Source organism: Canis aureus, chromosome X, assembly GCF_053574225.1.
Source record: "Canis aureus isolate CA01 chromosome X, VMU_Caureus_v.1.0, whole genome shotgun sequence".
Lineage (NCBI taxonomy): Eukaryota > Metazoa > Chordata > Mammalia > Carnivora > Canidae > Canis > Canis aureus.
The window spans coordinates 80,130,034-80,150,220 of record NC_135649.1 but is presented as its reverse complement, the minus strand read 5'-3'; the positions used below and the strand labels follow the sequence as shown (position 1 = coordinate 80,150,220).

Below are 20,187 nucleotides of genomic sequence, written 5' to 3'. Positions count from 1 at the left end.
CATTGTCAAATTGCTCTCCCAAATCGTGTGAACAAAAATGAATGGAAAATTTCGTTTTACAAATCTTACTTTTATACTTGGCCCATGGCTGAGCACTAAGGAGGCCGAGAGTACGGATGGCAGCGAGGGGTCAATCCACGCCCCGCGTTGGGTCGGCGGTGGAGGAGTCGGAAGTGGTTGGGGTTTGGGGGAGGAGATCCGCTCACACACAGGAGGAGAGGGTTGATCCGCCATATCTGCTGCTGCTGCCGCAGTTGCGAATGCAGTGTTGGGAGTTAGCTGCCGCGGCGCTGCCACTAAGGTTCGTGTAGCTCCCCCTTGGCCCTTCACTCTAGCAGCCTTACCCCCCTGCAGCGTAGCGCGCTCTTTCTGGCGTGTTAACCCCGCTCCCTCCCCGCCGCCCATCAGGTCCTCAGACCATGGATCCCGGCAGCAGCAGCAGCGACTCGGCGCCCGACTGCTGGGACCAGGTGGACATGGAAGCCCCGGGTTCGGCCCCGAGCGGAGACCGAGCTTCCTCGGTGGTGGCCGAGGCTCAGCGGGAGCATCTCAGCTCGGCCTTCAGCCGTCAGCTCAACGTCAACGCCAAACCCTTCGTGCCTAACGTACACGCCGCGGAGTTCGTGCCGTCCTTTCTGCGGGGCCCGGCTCAGCCGCAGACCCCCGCGGCCGACATCACCAGCATCGATGAAACCTGCACCGACGCAGGCGACCCTCAAGGTAAAAGGCTGGGACGGGGGGCACCTGTGGAACATTCCAAAGAGGAACAGTTAGTGTTGCGTGAAGGTTCCAATTCAGCCGTTACCATGGAACTTTCAGAACCTGTTGTAGAAAATGGAGAGGTGGAGATGATCCTAGAAGAGTCATGGGAGCACGATAAAGAAGTAAGTGAAGCTGAACCAGGGGGTAGTTCCTTGGGAGATTCGGGTCCCCCAGAAGAAAGTGGCCAGGAAATGATGGAGAAAGAGGAAGTGAGAAAATCTAAATCTGTGATGGTGCCCTCAGGTGCTCCTAAAAAAGAACACGTAAATGTGGTATTCATTGGGCACGTAGATGCTGGAAAGTCAACCATTGGAGGACAAATAATGTTTTTGACAGGAATGGTTGACAAAAGGACACTTGAGAAATATGAGAGAGAAGCTAAAGAAAAAAACAGAGAAACTTGGTATTTGTCCTGGGCCTTAGATACAAACCAGGAAGAACGAGACAAGGGTAAAACAGTAGAAGTGGGTCGTGCCTATTTTGAAACAGAAAAGAAACATTTCACCATTTTAGATGCTCCTGGCCACAAGAGTTTTGTCCCAAATATGATCGGTGGTGCTTCTCAAGCTGATCTGGCTGTACTGGTGATTTCTGCCAGGAAAGGAGAATTTGAAACTGGATTTGAGAAAGGTGGACAGACAAGAGAACATGCGATGTTGGCAAAAACAGCAGGTGTAAAACATTTAGTAGTGCTTATTAATAAGATGGATGACCCCACAGTTAATTGGAGCAGCGAGAGATATGAAGAATGTAAAGAAAAACTGGTGCCCTTTTTGAAAAAAGTTGGCTTTAGTCCCAAAAAGGACATCCACTTTATGCCCTGCTCAGGGCTTACTGGGGCAAATATTAAAGAGCAATCTGATTTTTGCCCATGGTACACTGGATTACCATTTATTCCGTATTTGGATAATATGCCAAACTTCAACAGATCAATTGATGGACCAATTAGGCTGCCAATTGTGGATAAGTACAAGGATATGGGCACTGTGGTCCTGGGAAAGCTGGAATCAGGATCCATTTTTAAGGGCCAGCAGCTTGTGATGATGCCGAACAAGCACAATGTGGAAGTTCTTGGAATTCTTTCTGATGATGCTGAAACTGATTATGTAGCCCCAGGAGAAAACCTTAAAATCAGACTGAAGGGAATTGAAGAAGAGGAGATTCTTCCAGGATTCATACTGTGTGACCCTAATAATCTGTGCCATTCTGGACGCACGTTTGATGTTCAGATAGTGATTATTGAACACAAGTCCATCATTTGTCCGGGCTATAATGCGGTGCTGCACATTCATACTTGTATTGAGGAAGTTGAGATAACGGCCTTAATCTCCTTAGTAGACAAAAAGTCAGGAGAGAAAAGTAAGACACGGCCCCGCTTTGTGAAACAAGATCAAGTGTGCATTGCCCGTTTAAGGACAGCAGGAACTATCTGCCTTGAAACGTTCAAAGATTTTCCTCAGATGGGTCGTTTTACTTTAAGAGATGAGGGTAAGACCATTGCCATTGGAAAAGTTCTGAAACTGGTCCCAGAGAAAGACTAAGCAGTTTTCTTGATGGCCCTGCACAATACTGTGAGGATTGACTACAAAAGTTCATCACCTTCTCTTACTGCCCATTGACAGACTTCTCTTCATATTTTGCAGAGAAAATTCACAGCAAAAATCCATGTTTTGTCAGCTTTCTCATGTTGAGATTTCAGTTATGTCACTGTTGAATTTACCCACGACTTTCCTCCTCCTATGCCATTTTGCTTCCTTGGACAGAACCAGTAATAGCTTTGTAAGTGATGTGGGTGTAATTGTCTTTAACAATGAAAAATTAATATATTTTTTAATTTTTCATTTTCCCTTAGGATAAAGGACCCTTGTTCCACGCAGATCAATCAGAGTGTGTTGGTGTGTGTGTACATGTTAAAAAGACAACTAACATGTCAATAAAATATTCCATTTGAAACTCTTATCAGTATCCGAAATGCTTCTGAATATTTTTAAAAATTTGTACATAATAGTTCTCAATTAGCTTTTCTACTTAAGTAATTGATACATGTCATTACTCAGGCTTTTAAAGACTGTCCTCCACTCACTGTTTTAAACGAGGCATTTACAAACAGTGCACAGCTTTGTGTTAAAGGAAAATTTTTCATTTGGAAAAAAATCTTTTGGAGGGCTCTTCCCAATGAGCTTTGTTTTCTCTGTCCAATTCAAATCAATAAAGGATCTCCTCTGTTTCCCCACTTGTGATCTGAAGGAGAAAGCGTTGCCCAATTACGAATATACCTGGGTATTCAGACCATATGTTGACTAAACTCCTCCATACCCCATCGTCTAGACTCGTGATGTGGGGGACAACACAGCAAGGGGCATGATTGTTGAGAAGATAAATGCTTGCAATAAGACTGCAAGCCATTTACTGAAAAGTGAGGGTTAGTGTGGGCCCTGACTGGGAAATGAGCCCATCCCACCCTTGTATTCTTCAGTGCTTGGGGTTAGTAGGAAAGGCAGAAGGTCATTTTTCCAATCAGATCGCAACCCATTTTTGAGTCAGAGATAAGAGACTTGTTCTCTAAACAGTGTATTGAGGAAAACCCACAACTCTCCATCCTGAGGTGGCTGCTTTTATTGCCAGGACAGTGGCTTTATAACCTGCATAACTATCAACAGCTGCAAGAACTTGCAGTCTTGGTAAGTGCTTAGTGACCCAGTGTAAACACCTGCCTAGTGGTAGACAGGGCCAGTTCCTCACATTCATGGACTGCTTGAACAGGGATGGAGACTGGCTGCCAGACAACCTGGGCCCGTGTTTAGCCAAAGACAGTGTTCCCTTCTCTGTGGTCCCTTGGTGGGTGTACCCATGTACCTCCAGGCTACCAGCAATAGCCACAGGTCATCTCAGAGCATCAATAGCATGGTTCTGTGAATCAACCACCATAGATCTTCAGGGGTACCCACATGGGAAACAAGAATTTGTGTTTTGTTCTTTGTCAGCTCACCTAATCCACATGGATACACCTCATATTTTCTTGGACCCCATCCTTTAATAATAGAATGTCAGTGGCAGGGGTACCTGGGTGGCTCAGTGGTTGAGCACCTGCCTTTGGCTCAGGTTGTGATCCTAGGGTCCTGGGATCAAGCCCTGCATCAGCTCCCTGCAGGGAGCCTGCTTCTCCCTCTGCCTATGTCTCTGCCTCTTGCTCTGTCTCTCATGAATAAATAAAAAGAATCTTTAAAAAAATAGAATGTCAGTGGCAAGAGTTTCATCTTTGAGATTCCTTCTCTTGCCTCTGTGCTCTGAATTTTATGCAAAATGCAGACCAATTCAGTGTCTGCCAGGAGTTTTGCCCTGCAGCCACTTAAATTATTTGTCATGCTGCATCAATCTCATTTTTTTACAGTTTTAATAATTTATTGATAGGATTATTGTAGATCTCTTTCACTAATAGGTCAAAGCTACAAGGCAGGACAGAACTTTTTCTCCATCCAACTTGGATAATTTCCCCTTCAAAAACTGGGTCCTACATACCTTTCTCGATAGCTAGTTGAATAGCAACTTCTCCACCAGGAGCTCTGAACTGTGTGTGTATGTGTGTGTACACATCTAAAGAGTTCAGGGCATAAACTTTTGGAAATAGGTTTTAGAAACTAATTCTTTTCATTTCAGTGAGAAACAGATCATCCAGGTCAATGGAGACATCAGACTCTGGATCTTTAGGAAACTGGATATAAACTCATGGTAACATTTCTTTCTAATTTCCTGAATAACTTCCTCTTTAGTTCTTAATATCTTATGGTCTCCAATGCTGCAAACTTGAGGCTGTTGACGAACACAACACTAGTTTTCCCTAGGGCATACTGAGCAGTGTCCTTTCAGAGGTTCCCTATTGTCTCCATTTCAGGCCAATTTAACTGTCTTCAGAGCTTCATCTGGCAACCAAGATAATGTAGAATCTCCCTAAATCAGGCTGCATGCTGTAGATACATTACGAACTTCCTGCTACAGGCTTTCTCAATAAATGTCTTCCCATTGGATCTTGGCAGCTTTTCCCCCAAGCCTCTTCCTTTATTTCTCTGGGCATTATGGGACAAATCTGAAATTCAGGGAAAGGGGCCAACTTACTCTGTATTTTAGCAGATACCCAAAAAAGGAAAGAAAAGGGAAAGTTTGGACTAGGTAGAAGCTAGCAGACCTCCACATAACTCTCTTGGAGCATCTTTCTCTGGTACCCTGAAAAATGGCCAGTGCTTTTAATATCTACTATGCTTACTGTTCCTGTCTTCAAAAGACAAATACTTTCTCAAAATAGACACTCCTTTCACAATATCTTGATGCCAGTTTACTACGATGCAAAAATCTGCTTTTTATAAAGTTTACTTATAAACATTTTACAGTTCAAATATTGAACTCATTTTAGTTAAAATGGACTACTTGGCAGCAGGGAGATGACTAGTCACTGTTTCATGACCGTTAAAAAGGAAACTCTCCATTGACCATGGGAATTATGCCAAAACCTGAGCATTTGAACATGTTCACAATGATCCAGATTTTATGTTGAGTAGAGTTCTTTCTATGTTTTCCATTGAGAGTGTTGGTATATTTCCATTTGTTCTAGTTTTCAGTTACAATATCTACTTTACATACCCTTAAAAATATTGTATGGTTTCTTTTATAAGTTAGTGGGTAAAAGGTTCAGGCTCTAAGAATCCAACATCAATAAAAAGGAGTTCAGCAAAGCCCCTTATTTTCTACAGATTCATATTGAGTAATCAGATCTACTGATCATTTGAAGACATTTCTCAGCCATCTCTCTTTGATTGGTGAACTTCAAAAATCTTAGCAGAGAATATTGAGACCTGTACCCCAGTTTTAGTAGGAGAGGGCAAAAACAACAACAAAAAAGACTTGTCAACAGTCAGGCTGCACACAATCAAGTCACGGTATCTCTCACTTGATATATATCCAAAAAGTAGCCACTCATAGCTCTTTTTTTACACTTGGATAATTTCACACTCAAAAACTGGCTCCTCCTAAAAACAAAAACAACAACAACAACAAAAAACTGGCTCCTAAATGTCTTTCTCAATAGCCAGTTGAATAACAACTTCTCCAGCAGGAGCTCTGAACACTGAACAGAGACTTAGATGAATTATCTCCTCTGGAGACTGCTTTTGCTAGCTCTACCACAGACTATCAGTCACCTTTTGCCACACCAATGAATTCACAGAAGAATATATTGTCACATGGTAAGTGGCTATGAAAGACTCCAAATGGCTTCTGCAGGTTTAACGGACAGTCCCTGGATTAAAGTCTGGTGTTTTATTTCTTTTGGCACCTTGCTTTAACTGATGTTCATGTAACATATATTATTTAGCTTTCTACACTGCTTTAGCCTCTTTTGCCAGTTTGGTAGAGTATAAGTGAATGGGTGAAATAAAATGTATTAAGTATCTAAAGGCTTAGCTCTGAGTGGTGCTAAGGACAGACTGCTCTGTCCCCATCAGTGTTCCTCAGTGCATGCTAAACCAAAAAGAACTGTGGTCTGAAATAGTAGATGAGCTACAACTATGCATTTCACACATTTAAGAAGAGCACACAGAGGGTTTGAAGAACAAGAGATATATCTAAGGAGGCCCTAACCTTAAAGGACAGTGATTCTGGATGGATGAGAGGTGGCTTCACAAGATCCTGGTGGTGCATAAAACATTGCAGTGACCACAACTTAATGTAATTCAAGAAGAACTGTTTGCCTCTATGGCTGGCACACTATTCAAGGTCCGGAGGGAAGTTAGGGGCATGAAAACTCTGAGAAATTTCATAGCAGAATCTGAACTGGGCCTGCTGGTATTTGGAGGTGGGGGTTGGATGCACATCAAATTCATTCTGTAAGACAAAAAGTTCAAAACTGCTGGCAATACTGGCAGCAAGAAAGCCAACTCTGAGGATAATGACATTGCCAAGACCCCAAGGTACAAGTGTCAGTCTCCACACTATCTACCAATGCCTGACTAAGTTAGTGGGATCCAAGATAACTCATATGACCTGAATGTGCAGACTGCTAACAACAAAAATGAAGGGCAAGCTCTGCTCTAGGTCATCTTAGTGTCTCTACCTCTGCCAGAAGACTCCATCATTAGAGAAGTGTCCAGCATCAAAATACATCTGCTTCCTACCTAGGCATTAGCGAACTTTTTTTTCCCCCGTTTCTGTTTCAGAAAGTGATCTTGGTAAGCCAGAAAAGGAACTATGACCCATGGCAGAGGGGTAAAGTGATGTGCTATGGAGGCACTAATAAGACCCCCAAACAAGCCACCTCACCCTACTCCTATGAGTCTCTGTTCCCTCATGCATAGCATGGAGATAATGCTGGCTGCCTGTGTTATTGGTTTGTTGTGACGGCTGAACTCGGTAGCAGTTACAGAAGTCCTGGAAATGGTTTGTGGCTCAATGCTTATAAGTTTATTCCCCTCAGGACATATTCAATCCTTACCCTTGACAGTGTTTTTGACCCAATTAGCTCTGCTACTCCTTCTCACTGGATTTGTTGATTGCTGACCCAATAGCTTTTTTACCAATTCCTTGTGGTAAGAAAAACTGATTTTTTTTTTTTTTAGAAAGAAGCAGTATGTCCAGTCCAGGGAGGAGACTCAGAATTTCTCCAATCAAATCATGGCTATCCATTCCCCTTTGTCAGGTGATGGTTCTTTCCAGCCTCCCTTATACCTAAGCATGGCCATGTGGTCCAGGTCTGCCCAATGAAGGATATGGGGAATGTGTAGGGGATTTATACAGAAAAGGCTGTTTCTTAATTAAAAGGATAGATGTGAGAAAAGATGATGGTACTTGGAATGAGAGAGATACCTGGAGCTGTTGTAGCCATTTTGTGATAAGCATGTGGTCATAGAGTCAACCTGCTAAAAATGGTTGAGTAGGAGGTTAGAAGCTATGGTATTATGACATCTTTGAGCAGCTGAACCAATGGAAGTGTACTTCTGTACTTCTCATTCCCAGTGGGGGGTTGGGGAAGATAAGGCCCTGTTTATTTATACTATTGTCTCTAGACTTTATTTTTTAAATATTATTCATTTTTTAAAAGATTTTATTTATCTACTCATGAAAGACACAGAGAGAGGCAAAGACATAGGCAGAGGGAGAAGCAGTTTCCACGCAGGGAGCCAGACAAAGGACTTGATCCCAGGATCTAGGATCATGCCCTGAGGCTAAGGCAGCCACTCAACCACTGAGCCACTGAGGCATCCCATCTCTAAACTTTAGCTGCATAGTAAATTCATTGAAAGTAGCTTTTAGAAATACCAATGCCCTGGCTCCATACCCAGAAATTCTGATTAATTAGTTTACATTGTGGATATATATATATATATATATATATATATATATATATATATATAAAACGTCTTTATCCATTCATCCATTAATGGACACTTACGTGTCTCCAAATAGAAGCACACAGCACTACCTATGAGATATTCTTGTCAAAAAGAAGAAGGAGAAGAGAAGGAGAAGAAAGAAGAAAGAAGAAGAAGAAAGAAGAAATCTAACTTAAATCTAATAAAGGCTCTGTTTCTGATTTGAAAATCAGATTTCATAAGTCAGAGAACAACAAATACCATATGATTTCACTTGCATGTGAAATTTAAGAAACAAAACAGAGGAGGGGAAAAAGAGAGACACAAGCCAAGAAACAAACTCTTAACTATAGAGAACAAACTGATGGCTATGGGATGGGGGATGGTTGAAATAGATGACGGGGATCAAAGAGTACACTTATCTTGGTGAGCACCAGGTGATGTATAGAATGTTAGAATGAATCACTATACTGTATACCTGAAACTAATAGAACACTATATGTTAACAATGGTGGGATTAAAATTTAAAAAGTGGGGTACCTGGGTGGCTCAGTGGTTGAGCATCTGTCTTTGGCTCTGGTTGTGATCCCGGGGTTCTGGGATTGAATTCTGCATCGGCCTCCCTGCAGGGAGCTTGCTTCTCCCTCTGCCTATGTCTCTGTCTCTCCCTCTGTGTCTCTCATGAATAAATAAATAACATCTTTTTACAAATTTAAAAACTTAATAAAAAAGAAAATCAGATTTCAAATATTTATTTAAAAATATTTATTTCAACTCAAGATCCAGTTTACTCTCATGCATTATAATTTGGTAATATGCCTATTATGTCACTTTCAATCTATAGGTTGCTCCTTTCTCTCCTTTGTTTTTCTTGCAATTTATTCATTGAAGAATTTGGATCCTTTAATCTCTAGAGTTTCATAGATTTTGCTGACGTCCTCCCTTTGTCATTGTTTAACATATCCATATATCTTCTGACTTACCTGTATATTGGCTGTTAGAGACAGAGCCTTTATTAGATCCAAGTTTTTTTTTCTTTTAGCAAGAATACCTCACAGATAGTGCTGTGTATTTCCATCTGGAGACACATAATGTCTGGCTGTCTCTTTTTTTATGATGTTAGCAGACACTGATGATTATCACCTGGATCTAATATTTCATTAGATTGTAGCATGAAGATATTTTATTTATCCTTCTCATTTATTAGCTAGAATAAAGATTCTCTAAAGAGAATCTTCCTCACATAAATTATTTGATGACACAGTAGATGTACAAATGGAAGGATTATTATTTGATTTTTCCCTTCTATTTATGTTTTAAATTATGAATTTATTCCCTAGTACCTTTAAAGGTTATCACAGAGTACATTTTCAGAATCACTATGAATACAATATTTAGATCCACTTAATATGTTTAAATCTATTTAATTACGTTCTTACAGATGCTCAAATTGTTGCATTTTTAGGCATCTAGGCTCTTCAGATTAGCTCTTAAATCCTTTTTACACAATCACAATAGTCATTCCTCTGGTACATTAAGTTGTTCTAGGCTCACCTTATACATTTCCTAAAATTAGCTAATTCATCACATAATCTTGATGTATTTTTGAGTGGAAAATGCTGGTATAGAGCAAAATTATGTTGCTTGGCTGCATGTTACTGGATTCATCACAGTTTCTAGTGCTTTGTAGGGGACAGAGCTAAGAAATATGTATTTTTGAAGTAAACTATGAGTTTATACTGAGACTTCTCATTCAAATTAATGGCTTCAGGGTATTGACCTTTCATCAATGTATCCTTTCTCTGAAGACACAGTGCTGACTCCCAAGGACACCAACAAAATTATTCTTTACTGTTATGCCACAATTCACAACCAACAATGTAAAAAAAAAAAAGAACATGCCAACAATATCAATAAAAATACTGATTCTGAAAACAGTTTAAAATTTTCATCTGACTCTTGATTCTCAGGTTGTATCCCACTAGGAATTTATAGGACAAATGATTATATTTTACTATTCAAAATAGTTTCTGTGTTGTAATGCAACCAACTTCGTTCATGATAAAGTCCATTAGATTCATTCTGCTTTATATTGCTTTTATCTTATTTAGTTAGATTTTATAAATATGTAAAAGATTTGCATAATGCGAAAGTCAAACCTACTAAAGAATGTATTTTAGAAAAGTCTATCTTGTCTTCTTTTCCCTTTCAGTCTATACCTCCCATCCCATTTGTACATTTTTTTTTAGTTTTTTTATTATAATTCTACATGTATTCACACTCATCATGTGTTATATGTGATAATGTACTATACAGCTTTCCCCATCTTAATTTTTTTTCACTCATCAATATATCCTGGAGAGTTTTCCAAATCAATATGTAGAAATAGTCAATCAATTATTTATTTTATTTTATTTTATTTTATTTTTCAAGTCCTCTATTCATGGATATTTAATTATGTCAGTTTTTTGTTATAACCTATGTTGCTACAATCAACAGTAATTTCATATTTTCCCAATGTTTCTTTGATTTTGAGAATTGGGATTGGGACAACAGTTATATGCTAAATATTGCTGAATTCCCCTCCATAAAAATTTTACCATTTTGCAGAGTCTGTCTTTTTAGAAAATGTCCCAGGTGATTCTGAGGTTCCGGATGGGTTGAGAACCACTTGCTTAAGTCGTTTTAGTTGTTTTTTATTCTCATGGTTTTATTTTGTTGTTGTTGTTGTTGTTGTTATTATTATCACTGGAGCTAAATGCATAACAGTTGAATGAACAATTCATCATTGAGATGTTCCTACTAGATTCGATACTAGTAGAGATCAGGAACTGTGCTGATTATATCTCTGTATGCTTAGTAGCTTGCACACGGACAAGAACAAAGCAGGTGCTTATTAAATATGTGTTGGGTGTTAAATGAGGTAGTGAAGTATAGTGACATCATACTTGATTGCTTCCATATAAAAACATATTACGGTGCCTGCCTCTACATCAGATGTTTCATTCTCTGAAGGCACGGAGTGTATATTATTCATACATCATGTAGCAAACACTTATTTAGAGTGTACCATGTGACCGGCAGTGTTCTGGGTGGTGTAGATAGAATAGGAAACAAAACAGGTAAATGTCTGTGCCCCTATAGAGTTTATATTTTAGTGGGGAGGGAGATATTAAACAAAATAAGAACTGAATATGAGCAGAGGAGTACTAAGTGTGAAGAAGAAAATTACAGCAGTGTAACAATGAGACTGATAGGGATTTTTGCTGCGGTTAGACCTGCCTGTACCTTTTAGGCAGAAACCTGAATTAAGTGAAAGATGGCTCATCAGAGAGGGCATTTTTGAATATTTATTAACTAAATGAATGCTTATGATTGCCAAGAGAATTTTATGTCTCTGGCTGTGTAGCAGTCCCCAGATCAAAACACCCCTCCTATTCCTGTGTGCTAAGCTCCTCTTTTCATCCCTCTAAGGTGGCCCACAAAGTCTGCCTGGGAGAAACTGAACCTCATTCTACCTAATCAATAAGGTAGATCTTCTGTATATATATCAAACTTTACAACTAGATAATAGAAAAATACCATCTGAAGCATACAAAGAGATTCATAAAATTTTACTATATATGCCAGATCACAAAGACAGGATTATCAAATTCAACAAAGTAGAAATAACACAACCAGCATTCTTTTATCATAACACAATGAAGATGATTTTTTAAAAAGTCTTTCTAACAGAAAATCTTAAAACTCTATTAAGGGCAGCAGAGTTGTACAACAGAAGCATGCTGGGCCCATAAAACTCTATTAAAAGCTCTTGAATAAAAAGGAATATACAAACCAAAGTTTCAGCATTGAAAAAAATGGTAATGGAAACCCTACATATTATGAGGGACATACTTAAACAGTTATAGAGGAAATTTAATATTTGTATCAATAAAATTTTAAAATGAAATTAATTAATTGAATTTTCAACTCCTGAAGTTAGGCAAAAAAACAAAGTAAACCAAAAGAAAACACAAGACTAGTTAATGTAATAAATAAATGGGTAGAAAACACAGATACACAAAATAAGAAATTAATAGAGGAAAAAACCATTAAGACAGAAAAATTTAAAAATAATAACAAAGTAATTCTTTGCACAATAAATTGAAAACCTAAATGATAAGTATGATTTCCTAGGAAAAAATAATTTGTCAAAAATAACTCCAATTGAGATGGAGATCTTAAATAAACCAATTTCCATAGAAGAAATAAGGAGACTTATTAAAGAACTACCTCACAGAAATGCATCAGGTCTTAAAATTTTCACAAAAGAATTTTACTAAAATCTTAATCACCAAATAACCACAATGCTACATAAGTCATTAATCCTAATGCTACACAATATATTCTAAACATAGAAAAGTAATAGAAATTCAAATTATTTTTATGAAATGAAAATAGCATTGATACCAAAATCTGATATAGTACAGTAAGTTATAGAACAATTTCGATTATGAATATTGATGCAAATCTCTTATATGTAATCAGTAGACAGATTCTAACACCACATTGAAAAAATAATGTACCAAAGGGCCACCTGGGTGGCTGTTGGTTGGATGTCTGACTCTTGATTAGGACTCAGGTCATGATCTCAGGGTCGTCTGATCTAGCCCCAGGTGGGCTATGCGCTCAGTGGGGAGTCTGCTTTTCTCTCTCTCCCTCAGCCCCTCCCCCTGCTTGTGTGCTTTCCCTCTCAAATAAATACATTTTTTTAAAAAAGAAAAGAATATACTATTGAGCAAATGGGTTTTACTGTAGTCAACCAGGGTTATTCAAAATGTAGGAAATATGTTAATATAATTCACCTTATGATAGCCTAAGGAGAAAAATCATATAAAAATCTCAGAAATTCTGAAAAATAATCCAATACAATCCAACACTTATTCCAAAAAAGTCAAAACAAAACAAAATAAAAATTTTATTTATTTATTTAATTTATTTTTTAAGATTTTATTTATTCATGAGAGAGAGACAGAGACATAGGAAGAGAGAGAAGCAGGATCCATGCAGGGAGCCCGATGTGGGACTCCATCCCAGGTCTCCAGGATCACGCCCTGGGCCAAAGGTAGGCACCCAACCACTCAGCCACCCAGGGGTCCCCCAAAATAAAAATTTTAAAACTCAACAAAATAGGAAATTACAGGTACTTTCTATGTATAAATATATATACATATATATTATAGAGTATATATTTGTGTGTGTACCTAGAGATCTAGATCCACAAACACACACACAAAGGAAATGTCTATTTTATATCAATACTACGTAAATACTAAAATTCATCATGGGAAACAGAAGAGAACTTCCTGCCAACGTCAAGAACAAGGAAAAAGTTATGTTTTTTTTTAATTTACTCATGAGAGACACACACACACAGAGAGAGAGAGAGAGAGAGGCAGAGACACAGGCAGAGGGAGAAGCAGGCTCCATGCCGGGAGCCTGATGTGGGACTCGATCCTGGGTCTCTAGGATCAGGCCCTGGGCTAAAGGCGGCGCTAAACCGCTGAGCCACCGGAGCTGCCCAGTTATCATGTTTTTAAAAAATATTTCAGCTTTCACTATTCAAACTTGCAGTGGAGGTATTACCCAACACAATTTAGAACGAACTAAAAAAATTAAAATAGGAAAACCAATTATAGGCATATGAATTACAAAAGGAATTGAAACTCCAGATTATGATACTGGGACAAGTCAAAAAATGTAGTGATAAAATTACACAAATAATAAAAGATTTGGTAAATTTAGAGGGATATAAATTAATATACAAAAATCAATGACTTTTTATGCATATAAACAATAACCAGAAACAAAATATAATGGAAGACAAAAACCTCAATTATAATAGCAACAAAGAACATTCATAGGAATAAACTTGACAAGAAATGTGGAAAAGCCATATGAGGAAAAGTTTAGACTCCTGAAAGCTATAAAAAGTAGAAAAAATATATTTTGCTTTTGAATGGGAAGGCTCAACATCACTAAAATATAATTAGTGTCAAAATTTAATGCATTCTCAATATAAATATACCAAGAAGCTGTTGCTGTTTCCTAGAGAAAGACGAGTTTTTTCTAAAGTTTCTCTGGAGAAAAAAATAAACAAGCAAGAATAGCTACAACACACAATGAACAAAAGTAACAATGAAGGGAGACTAAAAAAAAGACAAGCAAAGAGAAATTGAATGATCAACTGAGAGAAAATATTTTCCCCCAAATATATAAAAAGATAAAGAACTAATATTGCAAATAAATGTAATTTTTAAAGTCAAGTAAAAAAGACCATAATCCATTACAAAAATGACCCAAAAACCCAACCCAGACCAAATAGTTTAGAAAAAGAAATACAAATGGCCCTTAAATATATGAAAAGATGTCAAATCCACTGATAGTAACAGGAATGTAAATTAAAACTATTTTGAAAAACCATTTCTCACCTACCAGGTTGTCTGTTCTCTGTTCCTATCTGTTATGATTCATGCACAATTATCTCATGCATATATTATTTTGGGTTTATTATACATTGAATACCAAGCTGGTGCTAATCAAGCTACCTTTAGAAGATAAGGAGTAGAGCTTGGTAGATAGCAAATGCTCAATAAGCACTAGTTAATTTTATTTCAATTCATTAAAATCATGAATAATATATTAAATGAATGCTCCTCCATCACTTCAGAAAGCAATTGCTGTGTTTTATCCAGTATTTCACATTGCACAAATGATTTATATATGCACATACCTGCTTACAATACTAAAAATTACAGAAGCAATCATGTCCAATTATGGCCCCAAATTACTTATACAGTAGTGAATGTCATTGGAAAAATAATTCTGTTGACTCTTTTCTCACTCCATACTGACAAAGGAGATGGTGCTGGAGGCTGAGGAAAATCTGCCTTTGGTGTGTCATGTCTGAACAAGACTGGGTCAAGTGCATGGTTACCATGGCAACAACACAATCAGGATGCATCATCTCCCATAGCAACAGCATTGAGGGGGCCTAATGTCTGAGTAAAAGCTTTCTTTCCTCCTCAGGCCCGGTTTGAATCCACATCTATAGCTATACTCTGGGGTGCTAGTTACAAGAGATACAGAGAGGCCAAAAAGAGCCACAGAAGCAAGAGTTATAAGGCATTTCAGCAGCTTCATCCTTTTTCAGAAAAAAACTGCCCAATACTATTAGATTAAGGTAAAAGAGATTACTTTCAGTCATAGGTGAAACGCCTAACAGCCAAACATGGGAGTGGAAAAAGGCAAAATTTTAGGTTAAACAGAAAAAAAAAATTATCTCCAGTCTGAGGGAGCCCCCATTACCTAAAACTTCCAAAACACACTCAGAAGTTGTTTATCAAATTTTTCCAAAATTAAGGAAGGATAGAACTACAAAACAGAAGTTTACTGTAATATTCTTAATGTCAAATTTGCACACAAATTCCAAAATCTAGGATAAATGAACCCACACTCAATCATTTTCTATCAGTATCCAAATGCTACTAAAAAAATAGGTGAAGCAACCTCAACTAGAACAGAATTGCCGAATAGCCAACTGCTGGAGTAGCCCTCCCAGAAGGTAGTCAAATCTGGGGGTTAAAAGGAGAAAAAAGGATCCTTATATGCTAACACGATGGCCAACTGAATCCTGGCTATAATCCAGTGATTCATGTGTAAGTATTACTGCCGTCTCTAAGAGTACTGGGATAGGTTGAAGGTGTTGTCTAATTCCCCCACATTTAATCCAACACTTCTTATATGCAGCCTGTATTCAAGCAATTGTGGGTACCAAAAATTCACACAACCAGACGTTGTATGATTTATAATGTTCTAGCAATCTTCTGTGGAACTCATTTCACACAGACACAGGAGAGCAAGCTAGCTCTTAGCCCCATGTTAGAAATTGGAAAGTTGAAGTTTGAGGAAACGGAGGCTTGTCACCAAAGGGCCTTTGACGTGACCAAGGTCAAACACTCAGCCTTCAACATGCACAGCCATAACTGGAAAAGCCACTGGATGAAGAAGCAGAATAAAGACATTTGTTGATTTGCTGACAAACTACTTCCATAGGAGTGTTGGGACGGTAATAAGGAGGAGCTGTGTTAGGGAAAGAAGAAATCTGGGCTCTGCAGGGTTCTGGGAATTACAGCAATAGCAGATGATGGCACAGGTGAGCACGGAGAAAACAGTGTGAGTGAGGCTTAATGGCCATGTGAGGAAATGAATTTTGGAAGCCAAAAGATAATCAGATCCATGAGTTGAGGTCACTTGTCCCTGACCACGCCCCCGTCAAAGTAGAAATTTCCAATGAAGAAGAGTGAGTGATCAATTTTCTGATCCTAGGGTAGCACTACTCGAAAAACACCAAAGAGAGCAAAGGGGTCATGTCAGCCTCAAACATCTGCTGGAGGTGGCGGGCACAGTACTGTAATGTTATGACAAAACAATCAAGTATGCTATCAATACACCTCACTCAGTTGTTTGACATACTTTCAGCACACATTTACTAAGCACCTGCTGTGTGCTTGCCCCTGTGTAGGCAGATTCAGATGGAGTCTGCATCACTTAGGGACAAACTGAGTGTCAGCAAGAATAATAACTAAGATGGACCTAAACACATCAACATTGAGTCCATAGTGATTCTAAAGAAACAAAGACCTCATAGTCACCATTATTAAATGCTGGGACGTAAATTCATTATTTTGAAATTGGGTGAGCAGAGGCAAATAATGAAACAATCATCCCATGTTTGGCATATGAAGTGTAACGCTGGTTCCCAAAGAGTGGATGAGGGAAGTTGCTCATCAGAGAAGAATTCCATGTAATACATAAAGAAGAGAAGGGTACATAGAATTAAAATATCTCAATTTTAAGCCTCAAAGGGCGCCAGCGCCCCATGCTGGCATTATAAAAAGAGAGAGAGCCAACCAATCTGTGCCTCCCGAGAGAAACCTGCAACACTGCCTCTGCCTCACACTTGCCAAAATATGCAGACTAGATCAGAAGAAGGCTCTAGCTCTAAATCCCTGTCACAAATGGCAGGATTTCCTTCTTTCTGATGACTGAATTAACATCCCACTGCACATATGTCCTTCTTCTCAAAAACGGAATCTTCCACAGAAGACACCTACATATGGCCCATCGAGTTCCGTGGGCAGAGCTGGGTCACATGGCCACCACCATTAGGTGTAGAGGAGGCTGGACGTACCATCACCCGGCAAAGGGGAATGGGATAGCCATGACTGCACTGGGATCGGGCAGGATGCATTTTTAAACAAAACCAGTTTTTCTTACAATAGGACATTGGTAGGAAAGACTGTTGGGCCAGAGATCAACAAATCCAGTGAGAAGGAGAGGCAGAGCTCCTAGGATCAAAAACACGCTCCATGGTAAGGATTGAATATGCACGGAAGGGGATAAATTCACGAAGATTAGCCACAAACTGTTTCCAGGCACTTTCATAACTGTCCTTTCATGTTCTGTCCTTCCAATAATCCTATGACACAGGTAACCAGCATCAATCTCCTTGTTATGCATGAGGGACCACAAACTCCTAGAGAAGAGGTGGAGTGGCTTGTTTGGGGTTCTGATTATTGCCTCTATGGCACATTACTTTCCCTCTATCCTGGATCATCGTTCGACCTCTGACTTACTACATTAACTAAGGGAAACATAAACAGGGGAAGGGACACACTTTTAATTCTGGCCACTTCTCTGATGATGGAAGATGGTGGCACAAATGGGGCTGACAGGGTGTCTCAGCACTGATCCTGCCTGTTTTGGGCTAAGTTGTGTGCCCTCCGAATTCCTATATTAAAACGTTTACCCCCAGGACCTCAGAATATGACTGTACTTGAAGATTGGGCTTTTGTTTTTGTTTTCTAAAGATTTTTATTTATTTATTCATGAGAGACACACAGAGAGAGAGGCAGAGACACAGGCAGAGGGAGAAGCAGGCTCCCCATAGGGAGCCCGATGCGGGACTCGATCCCGGGACATGGGACATGGGATCATGCCCTGAGCCGAAGGCAGACACTCAACCTCTGAGCCACCCAGGCATCCCAAAGATTGGGCTTTTGAATACGGGATTGGGTTAAAATGAAGCTGTTAGGGTGGCCCCTACTCCAATCTGACTGGCGTCCTTCTGAGAAGAGGAGATTAGGGCACACGCAAAAAAAAAAAAAAAAAAAAAAAAAAAAAAAAACAACAGCGGTGTGTGAACACAGAAGGACGACATGTGAAGAGGCATCTAAGAGGGTGTCCATGTGCAAGGCAAGGAGCGAGGCTTCAGGGGAACGTGAGCCATATGGGTACCTTGATCTTGGAACCTCCTAACTCTGGAACTGTGAGAAAATAAACTTTTGTTCCTAAAGCCACCCAGCAGGTGACATTTTGTTGTGGCAGCTCTTGTAAACTAATACACTACCCCACACTATCCCTGCTGCCCATTCTGCACAGCCTGATCAAAGGTGATATGTGGGGTCATGTGAACTCAGCCATGCACTGACACAGGAAGAGTTCGAGGCCTGCCACGCTACTAGGGAAACTGTCTTAGAGTCTTAGCAATCCTACCATACTCAGAGGTAGCTGCCACACTGGTCGTGTTGCCAGCACATCCCACCATAATTACAAAGAATGCATCTGATGTGCATTTGGTTCCACGTGCCTCTGTCATGACGTCAGAGGCCTGCCGGTGTCCTGCCGGAACATGAAAGAAAGTTCCTGGAAGGCCTTTCTCTTACACCCCACACTCCACTTCATGCCAATAATAGGTTGCCATTCACAAAAGCAAAGAATTGTTCTTTTTTTTATGTCAGCTTTGCTCCCCCTACCGAGTTTTACCCCATGCCAGAGGGTTGTGACTCAGTTCTCCTCTGTCCTTAATGCCCATCCTTTCAGACTTGTGTTTCCTGAGATGAGGATCCTGCCAACCGAACACTCTATTCTCTAGTTAGGTAGATGCATGTGGCTCAATGCTATTTGTAGACTGACGAGTTCTTGTTGTGTGAGTCTGTTCTGAAGAGTACTGGGGAGAGGGAAATTCCCCTTATTTTTTTTAAAGATTTATTTATTTATTTATTATTCATGATAGACACACACACACACACACACACAGAGAGAGAGAGAGAGAGAGAGAGAGAGAGGCAGAGACACAGGAGGAGGGAGAAGCAGGCTCCATGCCGGGAGCCCGATGCGGGACTCCATCCCGGGACTCCAGGATCGTGCCCTGGGCCAAAGGCAGGCACCAAACCACTGAGCCACCCAGGGATCCCCAGAAATTCCCCTTATTAAAGCAACTCAGGACTTAGTCTTTGGATGTTTTAAAAATATTCCATTAAATTTCTACCAATGTTTTCATATGCCATGAGAAACTCGACTGAGACATCATAATCCTGCAGACTCACCTGTTGACATGTGACGTTTCCTCTTTTCTCTGAAAGCGTATTGTAGACTTACTCGACCCTTCCTAGAAAATCAAGGCACTGAAGGTAAGAAACATACCTGCTCATAGTAGATCCTTGTAGGCAAGTAAGAGCAAGGGCACAGGAGGATGCCTTACCATTATTAATTCTATTATTATCCTCTTGATGGTTCCATGCCTGCCTATTGGTTATAAAATCTGTCTTGCAATAGATGAAGCAAACCCCGTCAGATACCCAAATGAGAAAGGAGGAATAGTGTGGTGGCTGGGTGCTGTCTCTGTCAATTATATTGGGTGCATATCAGAAAAGAGTCACCTGGTGTGAGAGAGACAGTGAACAGGTTGTGTCCCAAACCCCGAACCTGGGAAAAAACAATGTTTGTTTGTTTGTTTGTTTTCTTTCCCATAGGAGATGGCTGAGTTCCTTTGATGAAGAGTTAGAAAAGAGCGTACAATTTCTCTGCTCTGATCTTGAAGTAATTCATCCACTAAGAAAAGAAACCTGACCATCAGATGTCTCAGAAACCAGTCTCGATAATTCCTTATTTCATCTTGAATAGAGAATGAGGGTTCTGTGATGAAAACCCCTTTTAATTCTTTTCTGTCTCACAGAATTGA

General features: G+C 39.6%; 1 protein-coding gene across 2 annotated transcripts; it reads left to right on the top strand.

The window, feature by feature from the left end:
- Positions 1-147: 147 nt before the first annotated feature.
- On the top strand, positions 148-2,721 carry GSPT2 (G1 to S phase transition 2). 2 transcript variants are annotated; one of them, XM_077889971.1, is made up of 3 exons: positions 148-301; positions 409-2,250; positions 2,615-2,721. In XM_077889971.1, the coding sequence occupies exons 2-3, from the start codon at positions 420-422 to the stop codon at positions 2,617-2,619; spliced, it is 1,836 nt and encodes a 611-aa protein (XP_077746097.1). In that variant the 5' UTR covers positions 148-301; positions 409-419; the 3' UTR covers positions 2,620-2,721. The 2 variants fall into 2 exon arrangements, with proteins under 2 accessions (XP_077746097.1, XP_077746096.1); XM_077889970.1 differs by having other exon boundaries at positions 409-2,721.
- Positions 2,722-20,187: the final 17,466 nt, after the last annotated feature.